Consider the following 21340-nt stretch of genomic DNA (forward strand, 5'->3'; position numbering starts at 1 on the left):
GGGGTTGGGAGGAAGGAACCTCTCTGCTCCAGCAAACTGCAGCCTGCAGCCTGGAACCACGAGGAGGTCAGCGTTTTGCCTGCTTTGCAGGCTCTGAGGAGGAAGACTGAATGGAGCATCGCCTGGAGGCTTGCAGGTAAGCACAGCTCTCTGACACACACATATACTTTTATATCATACAGGCCCCACTCAATGCTTTTCCAACACTACAAGGGAAGTCACATCTTATGGGGAATAATACATATAGAGCCATCCTATCTTTATGATATGCGACTAGTTTGCCAGATGCAGTGCATAACTTTAGGCATGTCCCCTGTGACCCCCCAGAAAAAACTTGCTAAGAACCAAGTTCCGCAAGTTTTCCCCTCACTTACCTGCTCCATGCCGCAGGACTTTGCCAAGCAAGAGGCCCAATCTTCCCCCATCTCGGTGGGGATGTCTAGACCTTCAGGCCCTGGGTTCCTATGAAGGATCCACTGTCCTGGGCCCATATAGCACTCTGGCAACAGAAACATTAGGCACCCAAAGGTTTCTAAGTTCTGGGCCCAGGGTCCAGCTCTCTAAAAAGAAAAGCATTATGGGCTATACCCCAAGGGTTTGGGGTCCGGTTACTGACCACTTTAGCGCTGAGGCTTTTTTGGACAGAACCGGTAGCTCACCTAATCCCAAGGATGCGGAGGCAAGCTAAACCATGACTAACACCTAAGACACTGGCATAAAAACTGAGGTACTCCTCCTATGGGAGGGGGTTATATAGGGAGGGGCATTTCCTGTTTGAGATTGCCAGTGTCAACACCTGAAGGTACTCCATATAACCCATATAGTAATGAATATGCCGCTCTGTGTCCCGTGATGTACGATAAAGAAATACATTTCTGACATTCAAAAACAAAACAAAAACAAATCAGTGACCAATATAGCCACCTTTCTTTGCAAGGACACTCAAAAGCCTGCCATCCATGGATTCTGTCAGTGTTTTGATCTGTTCACCATCAACATTGCGTGCAGCAGCAACCACAGCCTCCCAGACACTGTATAGAGAGGTTTACTGTTTTCCCTCCTTTTAAATCTCACATTTGATTATGGACCACAGGTTCTCAATGGGGTATAGATCAGGTGAACAAGGAGGCCATGTCATTAGTTTTTTTTCTTTTATACCCTTTCTTGCCAGCCACGCTGTGGAGTACTTGGACGCGTGTGATGGAGCATTGTCCTGCATGAAAATCATGTTTTTCTTGAAGGATGCAAACTTCTTCCTGTACCACTGCTTGAAGAAGGTGTCTTCCAGAAACTGGCAGTAGGACTGGGAGTTGAGCTTGACTCCATCCTCAACCCGAAAAGGCCCCACAAGCTCATCTTTGATGATACCAGCCCAAACCAGTACTCCACCTCCACCTTGCTGGCGTCTGAGTCGGACTGGAGCTCTCTGCCCTTTACCAATCCAGCCACGGGCCCATCCATCTGGCCCATCAAGACTCACTCTCATTTCATCAGTCCATAAAACCTTAGAAAAATCAGTCTTGAGATATTTCTTGGCCCAGTCTTGACATTTCAGCTTGTGTGTCTTGTTCAGTGGTCCTCGTCTTTCAGCCTTTCTTACCTTGGCCATGTCTCTGAGTATTGCACACCTTGTGCTTTTAGGCACTCCAGTGATGTTGCAGCTCTGAAATATGGCCAAACTGGTGGCAAGTGGCATCTTGGCAGATGCACGCTTGACTTTTCTCAGTTCATGGGCAGTTATTTTGCGCCTTGGTTTTTCCACATGCTTCTTGTGACCCTGTTGACTATTTTGAATGAAACGCTTGATTGTTCGATGATCACGCTTCAGAAGCTTTGCAATTTTAAGAGTGCTGCATCCCTCTGCAAGATATCTCACTATTTTTGACTTTTCTGGGCCTGTCAAGTCCTTCTTTTGACCCATTTTGCCAAAGGAAAGGAAGTTGACTAATAATTATGCACACCTGATATAGGGTGTTGATGTCATTAGACCACACACCTTCTCATTACAGAGATGCACATCACCTAATATGCTTAATTGGTAGTAGGCTTTCGAGCCTATACAGCTTGGAGTAAGACAACATGCATAAAGAGGATGATGTGGTCAAAATACTAATTTGCCTAATAATTCTGCACTCCCTGTAGAAACGTGAAGATCAGTATATTGGTCATTGGTTGAACTAAATGGACTTGTCTTTTTTTCAACCAGATTATCGATGCAACCAAGTATACATTTAATGCATCAATCCAACACCTAGTTATGAACTATAAAGCATAAGCCACCACATACTGGAGAAAGATCAGCAGCGACTGCTGTTAACCAGGTTTGGATCTTTTGACATTAAACAAGAAGTTTATATATACATACACATTACATATATATATATATATACACACACACATACATACATACATACACACATACATATATATACGCATACATATTTTCATACTAACGTAGGTGAATGTAGCATCAGACCGAATGTGACAGTTACTACTGTACGAAACATATTTCTCATAGAATTATCTCTCTAATTCATCGGTCATGGTTTCAAAGACTTACACTTCTACAACCAAGCTGAACCACTTTACATTCAAGCAGAATTAAATGCTGGCACTATTCTAGTAACATCACAGAAAAAAAAGACAGGCAAAAGTGTTAGTGTTCGTTCACCTTTACTAAAAAAAACACAAAACTGCTTATGCAGGTAAAGGGTGTTTCTAGATAAAAAAAAAAACTGGGAGGTGAGCAGCAATGACTAGGCTTCACTTGGCAACGTCCTGTGAGTATTCCAGTCAGGCTTCATGAGATGTATATTGCCTACACTTGTAGCAAGGCCATTATTTAACTTTAGTCAGAGCTGCACAGTTTGTATATCCACAGACAGCCCTCATCTGCATAGGCAGTTTTTATTTTATTTTAGTAAAGGTGAACTAACCTTTTAACCACTAAATGGAATACCTAGGCAAACATAATGCAGATTTTTTTATTTATTTTTTGAGTGGGCATGTGTGTATCATTACCGACAACCAGGTAGGACTAGAAGATAGATTTAGAAAACTGAGGAATATATGGGTTTGAAGAAAGAAGTACAGACCTTGGCGATATCGGAGACTGAATTCCAGTAACCACCACTTAGAGAAAACTTTCCACTGCCTATCCGTGTCAGTATGTCTTCTGGAGTATCATCTGGCCCATTTGCAAAAGGTGTATATCTGAAAGAGAAGGCAATTTTCACCAACATAATATCAGTGGATATGGTAAAGAGCTGGATGATCACAGAATTTTCCATTGCTTATTCAGAGATTTTTAATTCTTGAACGTAATTTTACAGTAACTGGAAAAGAACAATGGAAAAAAAACACAATTGGAGGGACAAGAACATAACAGTATAACTGCAGTGCACTGTTGCTGTAAACTGCACTTTTCTGACCCGATTGAAGCATTGCCCTATAGCCTTTGGGGAAAAAAAAGTAGGATAGGTTTTACTTAGGGGGCAATACACTCATCACCCAAGTTTCAAAGAATTCTTGACAAAGTGCGTGGAATCATGAAACACATCACAGAGTACATGAATTATGGTGGGTGTGTATTGAGTGTTTTTAGAGTGCCAGCTCTTCTAACCACTGATCATGTGAAGGGTTTTTCCATGCAGGTCAGGAGTTTCAAGTCCTTGGCATACATGTGAGTGCATAGTTTATGGATGCTTTTAATGAATTGAATCCACCATTATACCAATGCTGGCTATAGATGGTTTGAATTTCCTGAATTGGTTGGTGCTTGCAGGACCCCCCCCCCCATGGCTTGACAAAAATGGATTTAAAAATTGACTGAGCTGGGTGGAAAATTATTGGCAAAACAGAAACTGTATCCAACTAGTTTTCAAGGGTGTGGGATGCACAGGTGTTTCATGCAGCCGCATTCAGGAAGCTGCACAAACCTGTGCAAAATTTCCATGCGCATTCAGGAATGTATATCTGAGATACCAATCTGAACACAGACTGTCTAGGATTTGAATAGGCTGCACACCAGCGCATCGCACACGGGTGAAGATGGCCCTTTGCATTGGTGTACGGATCAGTACGCCTGTGTGAATGACGCCTAATGAAACTTAAAGGACCATCTTAAGGGATGACAACTTATGTTGATGACACGTATTGCAGTAGGTCAGTGATTAGCGCAGTGATCACTAGAAGTCATGGTTTTACGGAGGAAACATTTATTAAACCTTTACATACACTCACCCAGTTAGCATGGTATAGAGGAGAACACCCAAGCTCCAGATATCACATGCAGCATCATAGCCTTGACGCTTCAATACCTGCATTAAAAAAATTGGATTCAGTGTTTATATCCATTTGTCTCATATTCCACACTGATGAAAATATCATCTATACTGTAAGTTAAGTTGCCTAGACTGCATACATTGACCCAGCCAAAAAGGACTATGAAATTTTACATTATTTTTATGTAGTCATTTTACATCTTCTTGTTTGACTGGTTAATATTTTAAACAGGAAAGAAACAAACAAAAAAATGGCTTTAAAAAATGCAATTTTGACTTATGCTGAAAATAGTCTATTATTGCTTTTACTAGAAAGCTTCATTAGTACAGATGTTGAAGTAGTTAAAGTATTGTATTATTCAACTGTTCTTTGTTATGGCTGGGTTAGACTAAATCTCCCACTTTTTAAACTTACAGTACAGAACACAGGTTAGCTGTTCATAGACCCCAAGTTATAGGCTAGTACCTTCAGGTGATTGGGCACTAGCAAAGCTTTGAGTGACACGTCTCCTGTAACGCTACCCCACTACGCAAGTCCTCAGTTTTTTGCTAGTGAAAATCTCATTTGAATAAAATGTTATTAATGTTATATACAGAAAATGCCATTACCTCTGGAGCAACAAAATTTGCAGTATAACACGGAGTCATAAGCAACCCATTTTCTGCCCTGAGTTGTTTAGCAAAACCAAAGTCGCAGATTCGAATAGACTCAGGATTTCCAGACTCATCCACATAAAGTATATTGCTGGGTTTCAAGTCCCTGTGTACAACCTGAAGAAAAAATAAATAAATAATTCTACGAAACAGAGTTTCTCAAGGTTATAAAACTATACACCACTTTAACCAGTGAATATTAGTGTGTCAACGGTACACTAAACTGAACGTGTATTCTGGGTAGTCAAAAAACTTTGAGGACTGTACCCTAAAGTAAAGGAAAAGTGGGCATAACTTTTTTTTTTCTACCTACATAGGTTGTTCAAATGTCACATGTTGGTAGAGTAACCATCTCTATAGTAACAATTCTATTTCAGGTAACACAAATAGCAGAGGTAGCATGTCGTCACTGAGTTCTTGATGACGAGGTGCAGGCTGTCCAACATCCACAGAAGGCTACAGAATGTTTACGGCGGTGACAGCATTGACAAGAGCAATGTGCACAGATGGATAAGGTTTACAGAAGGGGAAACTGGCATTGGAGGCAAACCACGCAGTGAAAGACCAACTACAACCACTGACCCGAATCATCAGTAAGTGGAAAAACCGATTTGGGCAGACAGACAAATCACAAACTGCAAGCTCGCTGCACAACTTGACTGTAATCACAATGCCATACAGAAAATGATGGAAGATTTAGGCCAGCCACAGATGGATTAATTTCCCCCTGTCAGAATACAACAGCGCAGCAGGAGGGATTCTCCCATCAACACAGTCAGTGACTCGAGCAATTTTTCTTGCCTTCAACCTGTGGTTGAAAGCAAGAAAACTGCATAATCTACGGGTTTAGGGTATTGGACAGTGCTTACAAAGTGGGCATATCTTTACGATCTATAAACAAATAATTAGTCCATGGAATGGCATCACACCTCTTCCCTACGGCCTAAGTAGTTCAAGAGCCAGCAATCAGCACAGAAAGTCATGATGACTGTTTTGGGATGGCAAGGGCTTTAGTCTCCTTTCTTTTCTGGAAAGTGGCCTACCTTAACCAGCGAGTGGTATATTGAGGCATTTAACGAGGCAGAGACTGAACAATAATCTAAAAATGGTCCACATGCACACACATCTTTGGCAACAAGGCGATCAGAAAATTTTGCTGGTCAGTGGGTTCACCCTCCCCGTAAAGCCCAGATTTAGCACCCTCCGACTTTCACTTGCTTGGTCCAACAAAGCACAGTCTTTGGGGATAATGATTTGACAAGGTGAAAGTGGATACAACAGTGCACACCTAAACTTTCTTTTAATAGAGAGTTGGGTTCAACAATTGAAAAAATGCATCACTTGTAATAGAGACTACGTTGAGTAGTACCTTTGTATAGAAGAGCTACTCTACCAGCATGTGGAATTTGAACAACCTTTGTAGGCAATAAAGTTAAGCCCACTTTTGGTACAGCCCAAAATGTTTGTTAATTCGGAGGTCTCTTATGAGTTTAAATGTACTGTGTGAATATTCTTTTAGCTATTTGTTTAATTTTTTTAATTAGTTATAACACAGGGATGCACAATTAACAGAATTTAGTATGGTGAAAATCCTATATTGTCTGCTTTTATGTGTTTACAGAACAAACATTTAGAATGTGTTGTTGTGGTCTGATGAACTTCTTTAATGCAAAAAGATTGTTAAAATGTCCTCACAATCAAGCTGCCCAAGTATAAAGCATGCTACAAAGCACAGGTGCACTCTCAGATCCCAGCCAAGCTAAAACAAGCAGAAATATTACAATGTACTAAAGTATGAATGCTTTCTAAAATATTAATTTAAGGCTTATGACCTCACCCATTGTGAATGTAGGTATTCCACAGTTTTGGTTATCGTGTGCAGTACAGCACTCGCCTCCCGCTCAGAGAAGAACTTCTGCCGTAGTATTTTGTCTAAAAGCTCCCCTCCTTTCATTAGTTCAGTTACTAGATATACATATTTCCCATCGTCATATACCTGTAACAAAAAAAAAAACACACATCACCACCTTTCCCAGGAACATTCCATGTAAAATAAAAATGTATTAAAAATAATTATGCAAAATTTTAAAACTCAAAGACTCCAATTTTGGTTATATAGATACATTAATGTTGTGTACTGAAATGTAACAGCACAAAAGGTTGCAAATTTGATGAAGGATACATTTAAATGATGGTTTTCTCCCAAACATTAGACATTTAGGATCTGTGGTTTTGCAAAATACTGTATACTAGGAATCCTTCCTGCACGCATGCATTAGTCGTAAAAGGAAGGAAGCAACAACTGCCCAGCGTTTTCAGCAGCTTTTATTCCATGCATGGATGAAAATCACCTCCAGCTCGCCTTACAATCCTACTGCACTAACATACAGAGTGATAAAATAATCAGATACTTACATTGTATGGGTCTACATCGTCAGCTGATTACATGATGTAGCCTAAGCTAAAGATTGCATGCATGGGAAAAATTACAGTATCTTTAAAGGCAGGACTGGCCAGAAAGCTTCGAGTGCTATTTACCATAAGAAGACACTGAAGGTAAGACTTACTAAAACTGGAGCATGCAGAAGAATCTGGTGCAGCTGTGCTAAGTAACCAATCAGCTTGCTTCTAGGTATTATTGTCAAAGCTTAAATGAACAAGATAAAGTTAGAAGCTGATCGGTTACTATGCACAGCTGCTCCAGTTTTAGTAAATCTCCCCCGATTTGACCAACGTAGCAGTGATTCTAAGCTTTTAAAAGGAACCCCAGACAGACATTTTTATAAATTTCCCAAGTGCAAAAAAAAAAAAAAAATGTTCTTTACTGAACAATTTATACATTTAAATATACTGGATGCTACAGGTAGTGCTGTACTTTCAGCCCTCTGCAACTCTACATGGAAGCACTAGTGTAGTTTATACACCCCTCCCCTTGCTCATGCCCATTCACAAAATGTCAAGCATCCTGTAAATGTTTTACTGAATACAAGGTGTTCCGTTATTGGGCAAGGGTAAAAAGGTGGGGCTTGTATGAGAGCTGCAGTATTCAGGAGGGGCATGCAGGTACTGTTAAAGGGCATAGCCGCCGACTATCACACGGCCCGGCCCCCCGCGTCATTGCCAGCAGCGTGAGCCAATGGCTGCGCTGCCATCAATCTAGCAAATCTAGCCAATCGACGGCCAGACTCAGAGGAGAAGAGGACGGCGGGGGACACGCACAGCAGATTCAGGGCTCAGGTAAGTAAAACGGGGGGGTGGGACCCGTCGGTGCCAGGTTTTTTTCACCTTAATGCATAGGAGAAAAAAAAAACGAATGGAAAGCCCTTTAAACACAGTTGTTACCATGACCTCAATAGCCATGATTTTAAAAACCTCAGTCTCAGGCTATGCATAAAATATTGAAATTTCGTTCATTTTTGGGTAAAATGACTGGTGCCAACTTTTAAAAACCTCACATAACAGAGGTCCCCAAGCTTAGCAAAACGTGAGTTTTTTTTAGCTATGATACTTAACTCTTCCTGTAAAAGAGCACATTTAATTGGTCTTGAAATAATAGATCTGCATGTTTACACCTAGCTTTCTGGCTGAGCAATAACTGTAAAAGACTTACATCTTTTAATGTGATAATATTAGGATGCTGTCCATAGCGCAGAAGAATTTCAATTTCCTCTGTTGGATCCCTCTTGCTTTTGTCAATTATCTAAAGCAGAAAGTAAATGTAGCATTAATAATAATTTAATGTTCACCAAGATTAACAAACCAACCCTGGTCACTGCATTTTCACAAAAAAAAAAAAAAAAAAAAAACACAAAAAAAAAACAACGCAGAATACACTTTTTTTTTTTTTTAATACCTCTTAAGAGCAGATACCACAAGAGGACTGCTATCACATTTATCATCCAGAAAAGCTTCTTCTGTGCTCCTCTGACTCAGGTTATCCATAGACAAGTTATTTTTCTCCTGGCTGGATCTGCACATGATTTTATCTTATATGTTCATAATCCATTGTGCTCTCTCATTTCTGCCCCTTTACTTGTATAATAAAGAATGTAATAATTGTATACACTGATGTATACAGTTTATTTGTGGCACATGTAAAGTCCCAACACTTTAACTCCCTCCCTGTGTAGGTCGGCAGTGTTCTATGATTGGGTATGCTGAGAAACTTTATTTTACAGATGTTATTTAAAAACACTACATGCAAGTAAGCATCTTTGATGCCCACAAAAGCAATAAAAGTTACCTTTTGGGCCCAAGTGCAAATGTTCAGTGTTTGGGAACAATAGTGGAAGTAAAAACCCTTGAACTTTTCTGCCACAATGGCAACATGATCCAAGAGTGCCCAATGTAAATATGGTGGTTTCACAGCCTTCTTCCTAAGTTTCTTTCACTAGGAAAGATGGGTGATCCTGCCACCAATAGCATCCTTGAGTTTTTCAAGACCTGGTCTGAAGACCGTCATAGCTGAAATTTAACACTAGTCATCCTTGCTCCTTGCATTTAACAAGAAATGGACCACAGTGGTGGTGAGACCCTTTGTAAGGTATTTTGATCAGACATGTTTTAACAAAGTAAAACCACAGCCAAAATCAAGTGCAGGCAGGAACTGCAAGCAAAAAAATAGCTCTACAAAGAGTCGATTGGTTATAGGCATATGCATCCTTCACCAGTTAGGTAGCCTCTTTGGTAAAGCGAGACACTGGCTGGGTCCACTGTGGGAATGAACCATTTGTGAACAAAATCCTCACAAAACAGATACAAAGCCAGGAATATGAAGTCTGTGTCAACAGGCTTGTTTGCTTCATGTGGGGTTAGCATTCCCATACAAGTCTAAAAGACTATAAAAGCCTTCTTGAAGCAAGTTGATTTCACATAACTGACTTCTAAATGATCTCAGAAGAAGTTCAAACAGATGTCAAACTGATGGCATCAACAAGCCCACGTCTCTTATTGCTCACATTTGATGTAAACCTTGTCCCAAGGAAAGATACATTTACTAAACGGTATTCCAGATGAAGATTTCAGTATTAACTGCCTTGCCTTGATATAGAACTAGCCTTGCACTATACAGCGTATCTAGTTCACTTGGTGCCTTTCCCCTATTACACACATTAAAACAAACATTCCTTTCATTTACATTCTTTGTAAATTGAATTTACTTTATAATTTTCAGCAAAAGAAACATTACCTTGACTGCATATTCCATATTTGTAGCTTTGTGGATACACCGTTTACAAATCGAGTAAGATCCCACCCCGATGTCTTCTTTTAAGTCATAACCGTCAGTGAACTGGATGCTGTTTCTGTGAAGCTGGAACATAAAAGCTATATTAACCTGAACTTGTAATGCTGCATTTCACAGGGTAATGAGGATTTAATGTCAAAGGATAAATTTATTTCAGTTTTGGTTTGTTACATCACAATTTGTTGTGAAATCTACCCGAGACTTCCATTTCTTCCACAAGGTCACTGTAAAGCTGTAACACTGTAGATAGTTTCTTATTAAGTCAATTAATGTAAAAATAGTAATAAATGGCAATCCATCAGCATAACAAACAGGCAGGAGATCTTGCTGCTAGAATCCCAAAATGATACCAGAAATGGTAGATGGGAATCATTACCTACATATTCTAAGATATTAATGTTAAGCTTTCTAAATATGCTTTCTTATTGTTCAATTATGCAACTGGCGTTCTGTATAAAACCTTCAGCACACCCGAAGACCAACAAAATTAGGTCTTATGGACAGCTTGGCATCAGCACAAAATCCTGACATTTTTGTGGTGCCTGGGAGGCACAGGTACAGCATACAGGCCCACTGCCAGCAGTCTGCCAAAATCTATGACAGGCTGAAATATGTGGCAGATCAACACTGTACTGAATACTCGCGTTAAGTACTTTATGAGTTTAGGGTCGCATGCCCAGCATGTAGAACTCCTCTGTTGCGAGTATACGACTGACAGCCTATGTGAGCACTGCTCTGTACAGTGTCCAGCCACCACAGATTCTGCCAGGCTGTTGTCAGTGAGGCTGGAACATGAGGTATTGCTTAGTCATTAAACCCATGTGCATATGCTTTAACCACTTGCCGACCATCTTCCGCAGATATATATATCGTCCGTGCAGGAGATAGTGTGGGTGTGAACGCTGCAGGAGCACGGGCCCGTCGGACTCGATGTGCGCTGGCCCCCCGCGATCGCTCCACAAAGAAGCAGAACGGGGATCTGCCTATGTAAACAAGGCGGATCCCTGTTCTGACAGGAGACAACACTGAGATCTGCTGTTCCTAGTGACCAGGAATAGAGATCTTTGTGTTGTTCTAGTAAGCCCGTCCCCTACACAGTTAGAACACACCCAGTGAACACAGTCAACCCCATTGATCGCCCCCTAGTGTTAACCCCTTCTCTGCCAGTGACATTTATACACGGATCAGTGCATTGTTTTAGCACTGATCACTGCATTGGTGTCACTGGCCCCCAAAAAGTGTCACGTAGGATCAGATTTGTCCGCCGCAATGTCGCAGTTCAGCTAAAAAAAAAAAAAAAAAAAAAAAAAAAAAAAAAAATCGCAGATAAATCAAAAGGTCCCTAAATCTATCCCCTATTTTGCAGACTCTATCTTTTTGTTTATAGCGCAAAAAATAAAAATCGCAGGGATGATTAAATACCACTAAAAGAAAGCTATATTTGTGGGGAAAAAAAAGTTTGGGTACATCGCATGCCTGCGCAATTGTCAGTTAAAGCGATGCAGTGCCGTATCGCAAAAAATGGCCTGGTCATTAACAGCTTGCCAACCGGCTCATGCCAAAATACGTCGGCAGAATGGCACGGCGGGGCAAAACAACGTATGGGTACGTTATTCCCATTGAGAGACACTGAAGGCGCGCGCCCGCATCACGGCGTGGGACCCGATGCGTGTGGCCGGTAACTGAAATCACCACCGGCCATGCACGATCGCAGGCACGAGAGCCAGCATGGGGATTTGTGTGTGTGAACACACACAAATCCCTGTCCTGTCAGGGGAGAGGAGACATATCGTTTGTTCCTACTAAGTAGAAACAACGATAGGTCTACTCCCCCAGTCAGTCCTATCCCCATACAGTTAGAACACATCCAGGGAACACACATTTAACCCCTTGATCGTCCCCTAGTGTTAACACCCTTCTCTACCAGTGACCTTTGCACAGTAATTAGTGCATTTTTATAGCTCTGATCGCAGTATAGACATCAATGGCCCCAAAAATTTGGCAAAGGTGTCCGATCTGTCCGCCGCATTGTCGCAGTACCCATTTTTGAGCCGATCCTGTGATCTTTATCAGTTTTTTTTATTGAGTGTAGGAGTTGTGTGAGCAGAGCTTTGGGGGTCACAACATTGAAAAAATATCTAAATTCAAATAGCAGTAAGTGAATTAAAGCATAGCTTGCTTTCATTTACGTATATTGAATTGTTTTTGTGAAAAATTGTCTTTGTGACCGCTCTCCTGTATGCAAGCCTCCTTTTCTTTTATAATGGTCGCAGCACCACCCCCCCCCTATCAACAGAACACGTATGCACACCCCCAATGGGGGTTCAGAGACTCCCATTAACAACAGCAGAAATAGGGCAGTTTCAAGTATCAAGACAACCCAACAAAAGTTTAGAAACCTTAAAACAATAAAACTCTAGGTGTTGGGTTGCCTTTATCTGTTGCTTCGTATGTTGGCTGACAACGGCCAATTTGTCTACCCTTAACCTCAACCCTATGAGAACCAAGGACATGTGAAATTCAATGTATTTCTACGAGAGCCGTTCCTACTGACACTACTGAAGGTGCTGCAACTTCAGAAAAAGTTCCTGCACTACTATGGTCTGACTTTTGATGCGACTTTGGCCCACAGCATGTAAAGTTAGATCAAAATCGCACTGGAAATCGTGCAACTTTGGAGATGCACTAATGTAAAAGGAGTCTAAAAAAGGGGGGGGGGAAAGGCCAAACAATTAAAAAAAAAGGTTTCCCTTACTTTGTTATAGATTATAGCAAATAAAAAAATTATAGGAAAGCCTAAATTGCCCAGCTTTTTGGAAAATAGACAACCAAAAGCAATCAAATTTTTGCCACATTGTTTTAAAAAAAAATAAAGAACCATGCTGATTTTAAGGCGATTCAAACAGAGCTTGGTAATTGGTGCACTACATACTGAAAAACACTATAATGTACAGACAAAGTAGGTGAAAGAGTAAAACAATTTAGCTCATAAAACATTTACATGTAGGCATCGGCTCACTGCACTTCTTCTACACACAAGTTATGCTCCTGCTGCAGTTTATACCATATGCTTACCGGAACAATGCCATGAACTCCAACTGTTTGTATGGCCTGGTTTTCTTCCTCTGAGGAAATTGCCACAAAGCTAAATCCACGGAAGAGTTGGTGTGCATTGGCACTAGCTGGGATTCCAGGAGAGTCTGGACAAAAACAAAGATTAATATAGCAGCACTTTTTTTTTTTTCTTGCATACTTTTATTTTCGCCCTAATGTTAAATAAAACTGTGTGGCTAATAGGATCAGATATTTATACTGAACACATCCGAGTTGAACAGAAAAATATTCTTTCACTCATACAGCCCACATCCTCATCTCTCACCTTTGGGTGTTTTTGCAGTGAACTCTGGGTCAAAATAAAATGTGTCTTCAGGACCACCTGTTGCTGGTTTGAATGGAGGCTGAATTTCTCTTCGGTACAATTTCTACAAAAACAGTATTTTTTTTTACAGATGTATTCACAGTAACAATATATTTACAAAACAACCTAACACTGGGCAGTATAAATGGAGCTGCTTATGAATGCTTAGTAGAAGTTTCAATAATAGAAAATAATAAATCTACTCACGTTCCAGTCAATTGTTGAAAAGAAGGGATGTCTCTTAATTTCTTCAACGCCATCCGGGCCAGCTCCTGTAAACATGTTAACAACTCTAATTTTCACTTAAAGCGTTTTTTTTTGTGGTTAACAAAGATCCTGTTCCTTTAGCATTTTATACAGCACAGTGCTTGCGCTGTGTCATTTGGCCACCCGTAACACCTGGAATACCTGTCTGATCCTGCCTGGCTATACCTTCCCCCCCCCCCCCCAGTTCGCTGACTCTGATGTTGGGGCTCAGCAGCCCTGATATATCGGAGTCACCCATACGTGACTCAGTCATCCACAGCTTGCTATCTGTCTCCTCAGTGTTCTCTCCCCCTCCCCTCTGCGCCTATCAGCTTGTGACAGTGACTGCACTCTCAACTCCTGCTGCTCAAATAACTTTCACATCTTCATACCATCCCCTCTGTGCTCTAATCCTGTGTGCCCGTGTGAGTCATTTATAATAATAATAAAAAAAAAAAATCTGAAATACCCAATTTTACAGCTCTTCTCAGCGATCACATGATCGGCTGGCTCTCTCTCCTGAGTCATGTCAGCGGGGGAATCTTGGCCCCGCCCGCTGCTTCTATCAGTCAGGGAGAGAAGAAAGCAAGCCGATCATGTGATTGCAAAGAGCTCTGAAATGAGGTATAGCAGACTTTTTTTTTTTATAAATCACTCACACAGGGGCACACGGAGGGGATGGTATGAAGATGTGAAAGTGGCTTAACCATTTTAAAAGAATAAAAACACAATATTTCTCTTGCCTTCTTGATGCAGTTCTATGATGTATACACCCAACAGTGACTATTTGACTCCCTCATTAGCAAAGTATAAATATGAAACGTGTAAAAGCACTGATATCCAGCATTTCAGTTACCAAACTGATAGAATCCCTCATTGGCACCCAATATACCCCTATTAGTGGCATTTCACCAGGCTCCGCCCCATTCCCGAGTTAGCACAATGCAAACAAGGAACACTCATTCCTGATACTTTTTCTATAATATAATAAAAAATATACCGCAAATTCTTCACCATTATGTTTTCAGGGATGCACACATGATCATGCCATGTAAGAGTGTGATTTTTTAACAACATATATGATAAGCTACATGTACTTTTTCAACACAATTTTACTGAAGACCCGGTGGGAGGAGTACTGTTTCCCAAGTGGCTGGAGGACATTTGGAATGCACAGTTAAAGCTTAGGATGTCCATCATAACAGCAGAGAAAAAAATCTGGATGACTAATGACTAAATGATGGCTTTCCTAGATAAACCGGTCTTTATTGAGAAGGTATGTATGGTCCCCTTGGATCCTATCCCATTTCCCCCTGAACTTTGACCATCAACAACGCTTACATCTTTAATTCTCCCAAGAGCTGCAGGAGAGTTTTAGGTGGGATTGGATTTTGCCCTCAGATGTTCTCCATCACTTTCTCTCCAATCTCTCCACCTTTGTCCTCTTCTCTTGACGATTTTCTTTCCCGTATATTACAATGGTCTACTCCATAATTTAGGTGTTACCGCTGAGTGACACAAAGTGACCGAGTGACATCTTGGTATACGGTTTCTTCTTTAAATAAACATTTATAGCTGTACCCCCATAGGGGCTGCTGATAATTGTGGTTTGTCTGTCACCCTGCCCAGCATTCACTCACAGGCACTCCGAGACAAAGCGGTCAGCAAACTTTTTTTTTTTGCTTTATTAAAAGGGGTATAACTTGGATGGAGATGGTAGATATGGGATGCCCAGCGTGGATAATGGAAACAATTGGTTTTGGGACAACTATGTACACTCCCTGTACATACTCCTTCAGCTTCCTCCTGCACAAACTTGCTTGAAGCTCATCATTCCTCCAGCACATCACTTTCTGCAGACTGTTACTCCTAGTCACCTCCAGTAAGCAGGAACAGCTAGCACTATTTGTTGGTTAGGCCCGACACCGACTCAGCCAGGATTCAGCAAATGCCCTTTGCAGGCTGGGACCATGGGTCCCAATGATATTGCAGAAAAGTCCTTGTGCTAGCTGCCCTACTACAGCTACTGATCCTAGTTAGCCCTCTACAGGCCCTGCCAGGCCTCCTGGCTGCAGCTGCCTCTTTCCCAGTCTTCTTTCACTACAGTCCACACTTCTGGTTCTGCACCCATCTCAGACTGCAAGCTCCCATTCCTCTTGACTGTGCCTCACTCACCAGCCATCCTGACTGCAACCAGATGTCCTCCCTCACGCTATTCTCTCCATGCTCTCTTATGCTTCCAGTCCAGGACCTCTTCATGCACCCTCTCACTCCATCTCTTCCATCCGACAACTCCTCCCCAGCTGGGCTGACCCTTGGTATTTAAGGAGGCCAGCCCTCTGCCAATCCAGATTGGGGATTGGTCAGGGCATCTCAAACACACATGGTTGCTCCACCTCCCCTCCCACCTCACTCTCCAGAAAGCACTAGAAGCTTCTGGAAAGAAATGGGAGGCCCTGATGACACCACATGTGAGTCACCCAGCCCAACACTGAGCCGCTCCCAGCTCAGAATGAAAACAGGCCTAGCAACCAGCCAGGCCTGCTTAAATTTACCTATCATCTCTAGCACACTACTAGAGGGTGCTACACATTGTACTAGTATCAGGGTACTTCACTGCAATGGGGCATCACCTCTTGCAGTTGTCCAATATTACTAAAATTTCAATAAAGGCATTTGAACAGAAATAAAAAATCAAGGGGCAAATAGATAAAAGCTTGTGCTGCTGTTGTCTATGAGAGATTACAAGCTGGTGAGCAACTCAGCTGGCCTGCACTCAACCTAAGCAGAATTGTAAAACTAAAATGACTTTGTGACTGCTGTACCTTACCTAATCTGTTGGTTGGGTTTCTCTTGAACAGCATACGCAGTAGGGACTGAGCCTCTGGAGTAAGAAACTGTGGCATGCCAAGCTTGGCCCTAAAATTTAAGGAGATATAAATAAAAAAGGCACATTTAACACGTTTAGCAGAATAATTCAATTCACTACAATGATCAAATGCATTTCTAAAAAAAAATTGGTGCAGTGCCATCACATGCAAAAAACTCAAAATAATCTCCTGCCAAAATGACAAAAAAATCAATCAAACATTGCATGGTCACAAATTATATTAAACAAATGCAAGATCAACAAACATATGCAGATTTAAGGTAAAATCTGATAGTCAGTGTGAAAAGTGATCAAAAATGCCCACAAAGTTTTCATACATGAAATATCCATGAGCAAGTTCATAACAGGCTTTGGTGCTGCTCTCTCCACCATAAATTGTAATATTTATGTGCATTACAAAACACCTCCTCCCATTCCACGCATGCTATCAGAAATGTCCCTGAGTGACATACCAGATTAAATTACTCTTAAAATCAAAAAGTGGGTCCTTAATAGCTTTTAAAGTGTCAATTTAGACATGCTTCTGCTCCTCTTTGTTCCACATTGAACAAGAGTTCATGTCTCTCCCTTCTGGTATCCTTCTCCAGCCCCACTACACCAGAATTGAACCAGACGAAAAGCCCTGCCCCTGGGGCAGTATGCCAGGATGTAGTTTCTGGTCTGTGGAATGCACACCGGAGGGAATACAGGAAGCAGGGTAGACTGACGGTACTTCCACTTAATGATGTGACAGAACCTGTGCCTTAATGGGCACATTTTAAAGTAGGTGGACACGTGTTTTACTAGCTTTTAGGAAATCTTTGGCTTTTCTTCTGTTCAGTTCCATTCTGGTGGAGCTGGAGAGAATACCAGGAGAAAGACATACGCACTTGTGGAATAAAATAGAAAAAGAGCAGTGTTGACAAAATCGACAAAGTCTTGGAAGGACCCACTTACTGATTTAGGCAGATTATTTAACCTTGTGAGTGCATCACTCAGTAGGGGGCATTTCTGGGAGCACTTGTGGAAGAGGTGTTCTATTGCACAGAATTATTCCAATTTGTGGTGGAGAGAGTGGCACAAAAGTTTTAGGAACTTTAATTTATGACAACTGGGCAAAGATTTGCCAAAACGGGAGCACACAGAATCTAGTTGAGCTGTGCATAATAAATCAGATTCTAACTTCCGCTTGCTCTATTAAGCTGACTAAATCCTGGAAGTGGATTGGTTACTATGTATTGCTGCACCAGATTCTGTGTGCACCATATTTAGTAAATCTCCCCCTTCACGTATATGACTTTTTACTTATTTATATATATTTCCCATATATGAAAAAAGTTTTTTGGACACTTGTTTGTAGAAATTTGTGATCACTTAACACTGAATATCTGGTTTTACCTTAACTCATATGTTTGAGATCTTTTGTTTAATTTTTGTTATGCGATTATAGTCCACATGCAAATAAGGTTTTGATGGTCAATAGAATATTTTAAGTTTTTTGGACATAATAGCACTGAGCATTTCACCGGTTCTCTTTAGAAATCGACTTACTGGTGGCTCAAAAACTAAAAGGGGAACACAGTTTAGTGTACAGCAGCCCTTTTGAGATCCGAACTACAGATTCCTTCTACTGAATGTAGGACTTTATATACCGTATTTATCGGAGTATAACACGCACAGGCGTATAACACACCCTAATTTTAAGAGAGAAGTTTCAGGAATTTTTTTTTCCACTGCCCCCTGCGTATAACACGCAGGCACAGTTTACCCTTTATTTTCAGGGTAAAAAAGTGAGTGTTATACGCCAATAAATACAGTAATTTGAATTGAATGTAAACAAATGTAAACTAACAAGGAAATTCTGCAATTGTGCCAACTTTAGAAGGCTGTTTATTCAAAATCCTAGGTAATCCACAGCAGATTTCAATGCACCTTACACGTAGAGTAAGCGACTCAATCCTAAACCTGTGCGCGAGAGTGGCTTACTCTCACTTATCAATTCAAAACATCAAGGTTGGTCTGAAGCTGAATGGCATTTGTGAGAAACTTGTCTTTACTGAAACCGATATGTCAACCTGTATGCAAACTCATACTAGAACTAAGGGTGCCACTTCAGGCCCTGTTAGACCCCCCTCTGCTGTCTGCCACTGGTAGTACAGGCAGGAAAAGAGCTCATCTATGCTCCCGAAAATATCAAGAGGGGAAAAGAGTCCTGAAAGCCGCACTTCTCTTAAAACCCCTGTGTAAGAAGTATGAGCAGCTTCAGCCTAGACTGTCTGGGCAATGGCCCTCAACGCGCTTCACCCGCCCACAGGACTCACCATGACGAAGCCCAGTGGGTGGGGTGAAAAGCGTCGAGATACCATGGACAGAGTATAGACTGAGGCGGCTCCTACTTCTTACACAGGGGTTTTTTAGTTATCTGAGGCTTTCGGGACTTTCTTTCCTTATTGAGCTTTTATGCTAGTCAAGGACAGCAGGGAGTCAACAGCGGTGCAATTTATGAATATATCTACTGCATTACAAACAGGTAAAAAATGTTTCCCCAATTTTTTTGAAATGAAGAAAAAAAAGGAATGGAGCAACCTGCATCAAAAATGCTATCCCCGGGAGGGTTACGCTCCCTCCAAGCATCTAAATACTTTATATTACATTTTGACCTAAATGTATCTTTAAACAATGTAGCAAGTACAGAAAATATACTTAAGTTCCTAGAGAGATGAGCTGGATTCTACTGTAGCACTATTTAGCTCTAGCATTTGTTAATGCAAGACATGCATAGTGTGTTGAACAAAGAAACTGCAAAGAACTGTATACAGTTTAACTTTAACGATAAATACACTCTAGCATTTATTGCATGTGATGGAAGCTGGAATATACAAGCTGAACCAGTATTCTATTCTCACAATCATTAGCTATAATGGAGCGCTTTCAAGGTCCACTCAGATCTATGGGGTGTGAGGTAACAACGGCTCAGCAATGCATCACAATGCACATACCGTGCCATAGTGTGCTGCATCAGAAAAATGGTGCTGTTCATTTTTGGCTGTGATTGCAACATAGACTGCCCTAATGCAAATCACGTTAATTTTGTTCACACGTTGTATGTGAATGGGCCCTTGAAGTGCATTTTCTCTTTTCAGAGTGAAGGACTGAAACCTGTCATTTCTGGACCAGATGATAGGTGGTTACCACAACAGGAAGTATGGGGAAACACTCTAAAGGGGACACAGGAGAAGTACTTTTTAATTAAAGAAGTTGAGAATGACAAGTGCCCACATTAGGGTAATTTACATTCTTTATTGCCCTAGTAACCGGGTGCCAACTGGACAGGAAATCTCAGAAACATTTCTAGCAGTGGCATAATGTTCTAAATCTTACAACAGTATTAAATCCAAAAGCAAACATATTGCAGCTTAGCAATTCATAGATGTGATGGCTGGATTTTCTTTTTTTTTAGGCTCCCTTTCTTCTATTTTCATCTGGTGATCCAGCCACCAAGTCTGTTTTTCAACAGACAAGCTGTCCTGCAGTTACAGGGATAAGACAGACCATTTGAGACTGGCCGAGGTGCATAAAATGATCAGCTTTTAGTCATGTAAAACCTTAATCCCAAAAGGATAGTTTGCAATAACTGCTTATAAAGTGTTAGCTGGAGTTCAGCATCAATTTGTTAGTGTATCTAAATCTGCTAGTACTTCCAACACTCCCTTTCCTCCAGACTGAAAATGCCACTGTACAAAGCTGCTCCTATCCTCCTTCATCCAGAGTGGTGTCTCTGTGTTATGATTGGTAAGCTGTAATATATTACATTTTCGGTCTTGGGTTTAATACCGCTTTAACAAAACAAGCATGGAAGGCTGTGCCAATCAATTCAATAATGTCATTTAGCTCTTAATCAGATGGGCTCTATTTTTGTGATTTTAAACACAGTTCTTTACTGAGCAGGTAAAAGCACTAAACTCTTAATTTAAGAAATATCAAAGAATATTGTGCTTATGCAACGCCAGCCATCCTCATTTACCTAAAAAAATATTAAAGTATCTAAGTAAAATGAGAGGTTTCACTTGACTAAAGTTCCAAAACATAAAGTGCTTACAAGTAGCTATTACTCACTTCAAAATCATGGTCATGGTTTCCTTTCTGTCCTTTCCTTGAAAAGGTAAGGTGCCGGTAAGCATTTCAAACTGAGGGTAGAAGATGCAGACAGTGTGAGATGCATGAACTGACAGCAAAGAGCAGTAAACACAATATGTAAGCTTAAAAAAAAAAAAAAAAAAAGTATTCCCCATACACAGTTTATGAATTTAACCTTATTTGCAATACTGATCATTACCAATCAGACCAAATGCATAGCCAACTTGTTAAAGAAATTATAATAGAAATAACACACCTAGTTACTGTTCTGTAATAATTGTCATTATATAAACCTTTGCAGTAAATCTTGCAGTCATAATAAACACCTAAATGCCCAGTTTAAAGCTGAACTCCACTTTTGGCTACAATTCCACAATTGTAAAGGCTCCTCTGCCGTAATAAAAGTTTTTACTACACACTGTGAGCCTTTCAATACAACCGAAGCTGCAGCAATTCAGAACAGAGCATGCCTCAGTTCCTGCATAGGG

General features: G+C 40.9%; 1 protein-coding gene across 1 annotated transcript in view; it reads right to left on the reverse strand.

The window, feature by feature from the left end:
* RPS6KA3 (ribosomal protein S6 kinase A3) overlaps positions 1-21340 on the reverse strand; it is a 173480-nt gene that overhangs the window by 13973 nt on the left and 138167 nt on the right. Inside the window, exons 10-20 of the mRNA XM_040338242.1 lie at positions 20832-20902; positions 16677-16765; positions 13808-13872; positions 13562-13664; positions 13258-13382; positions 10126-10248; positions 8548-8637; positions 6775-6933; positions 4893-5054; positions 4243-4319; positions 3096-3213 (exon numbers count right to left, since the gene is read on the reverse strand). Of these exons, the coding sequence (XP_040194176.1) occupies positions 3096-3213; positions 4243-4319; positions 4893-5054; positions 6775-6933; positions 8548-8637; positions 10126-10248; positions 13258-13382; positions 13562-13664; positions 13808-13872; positions 16677-16765; positions 20832-20902 (1182 nt within the window). The remainder of the gene's footprint in view (positions 1-3095; positions 3214-4242; positions 4320-4892; positions 5055-6774; positions 6934-8547; positions 8638-10125; positions 10249-13257; positions 13383-13561; positions 13665-13807; positions 13873-16676; positions 16766-20831; positions 20903-21340) is intronic.

The sequence above is a fragment of the Rana temporaria genome, chromosome 2 (assembly GCF_905171775.1).
Source record: "Rana temporaria chromosome 2, aRanTem1.1, whole genome shotgun sequence".
Taxonomy (NCBI): Eukaryota; Metazoa; Chordata; class Amphibia; order Anura; family Ranidae; genus Rana; species Rana temporaria.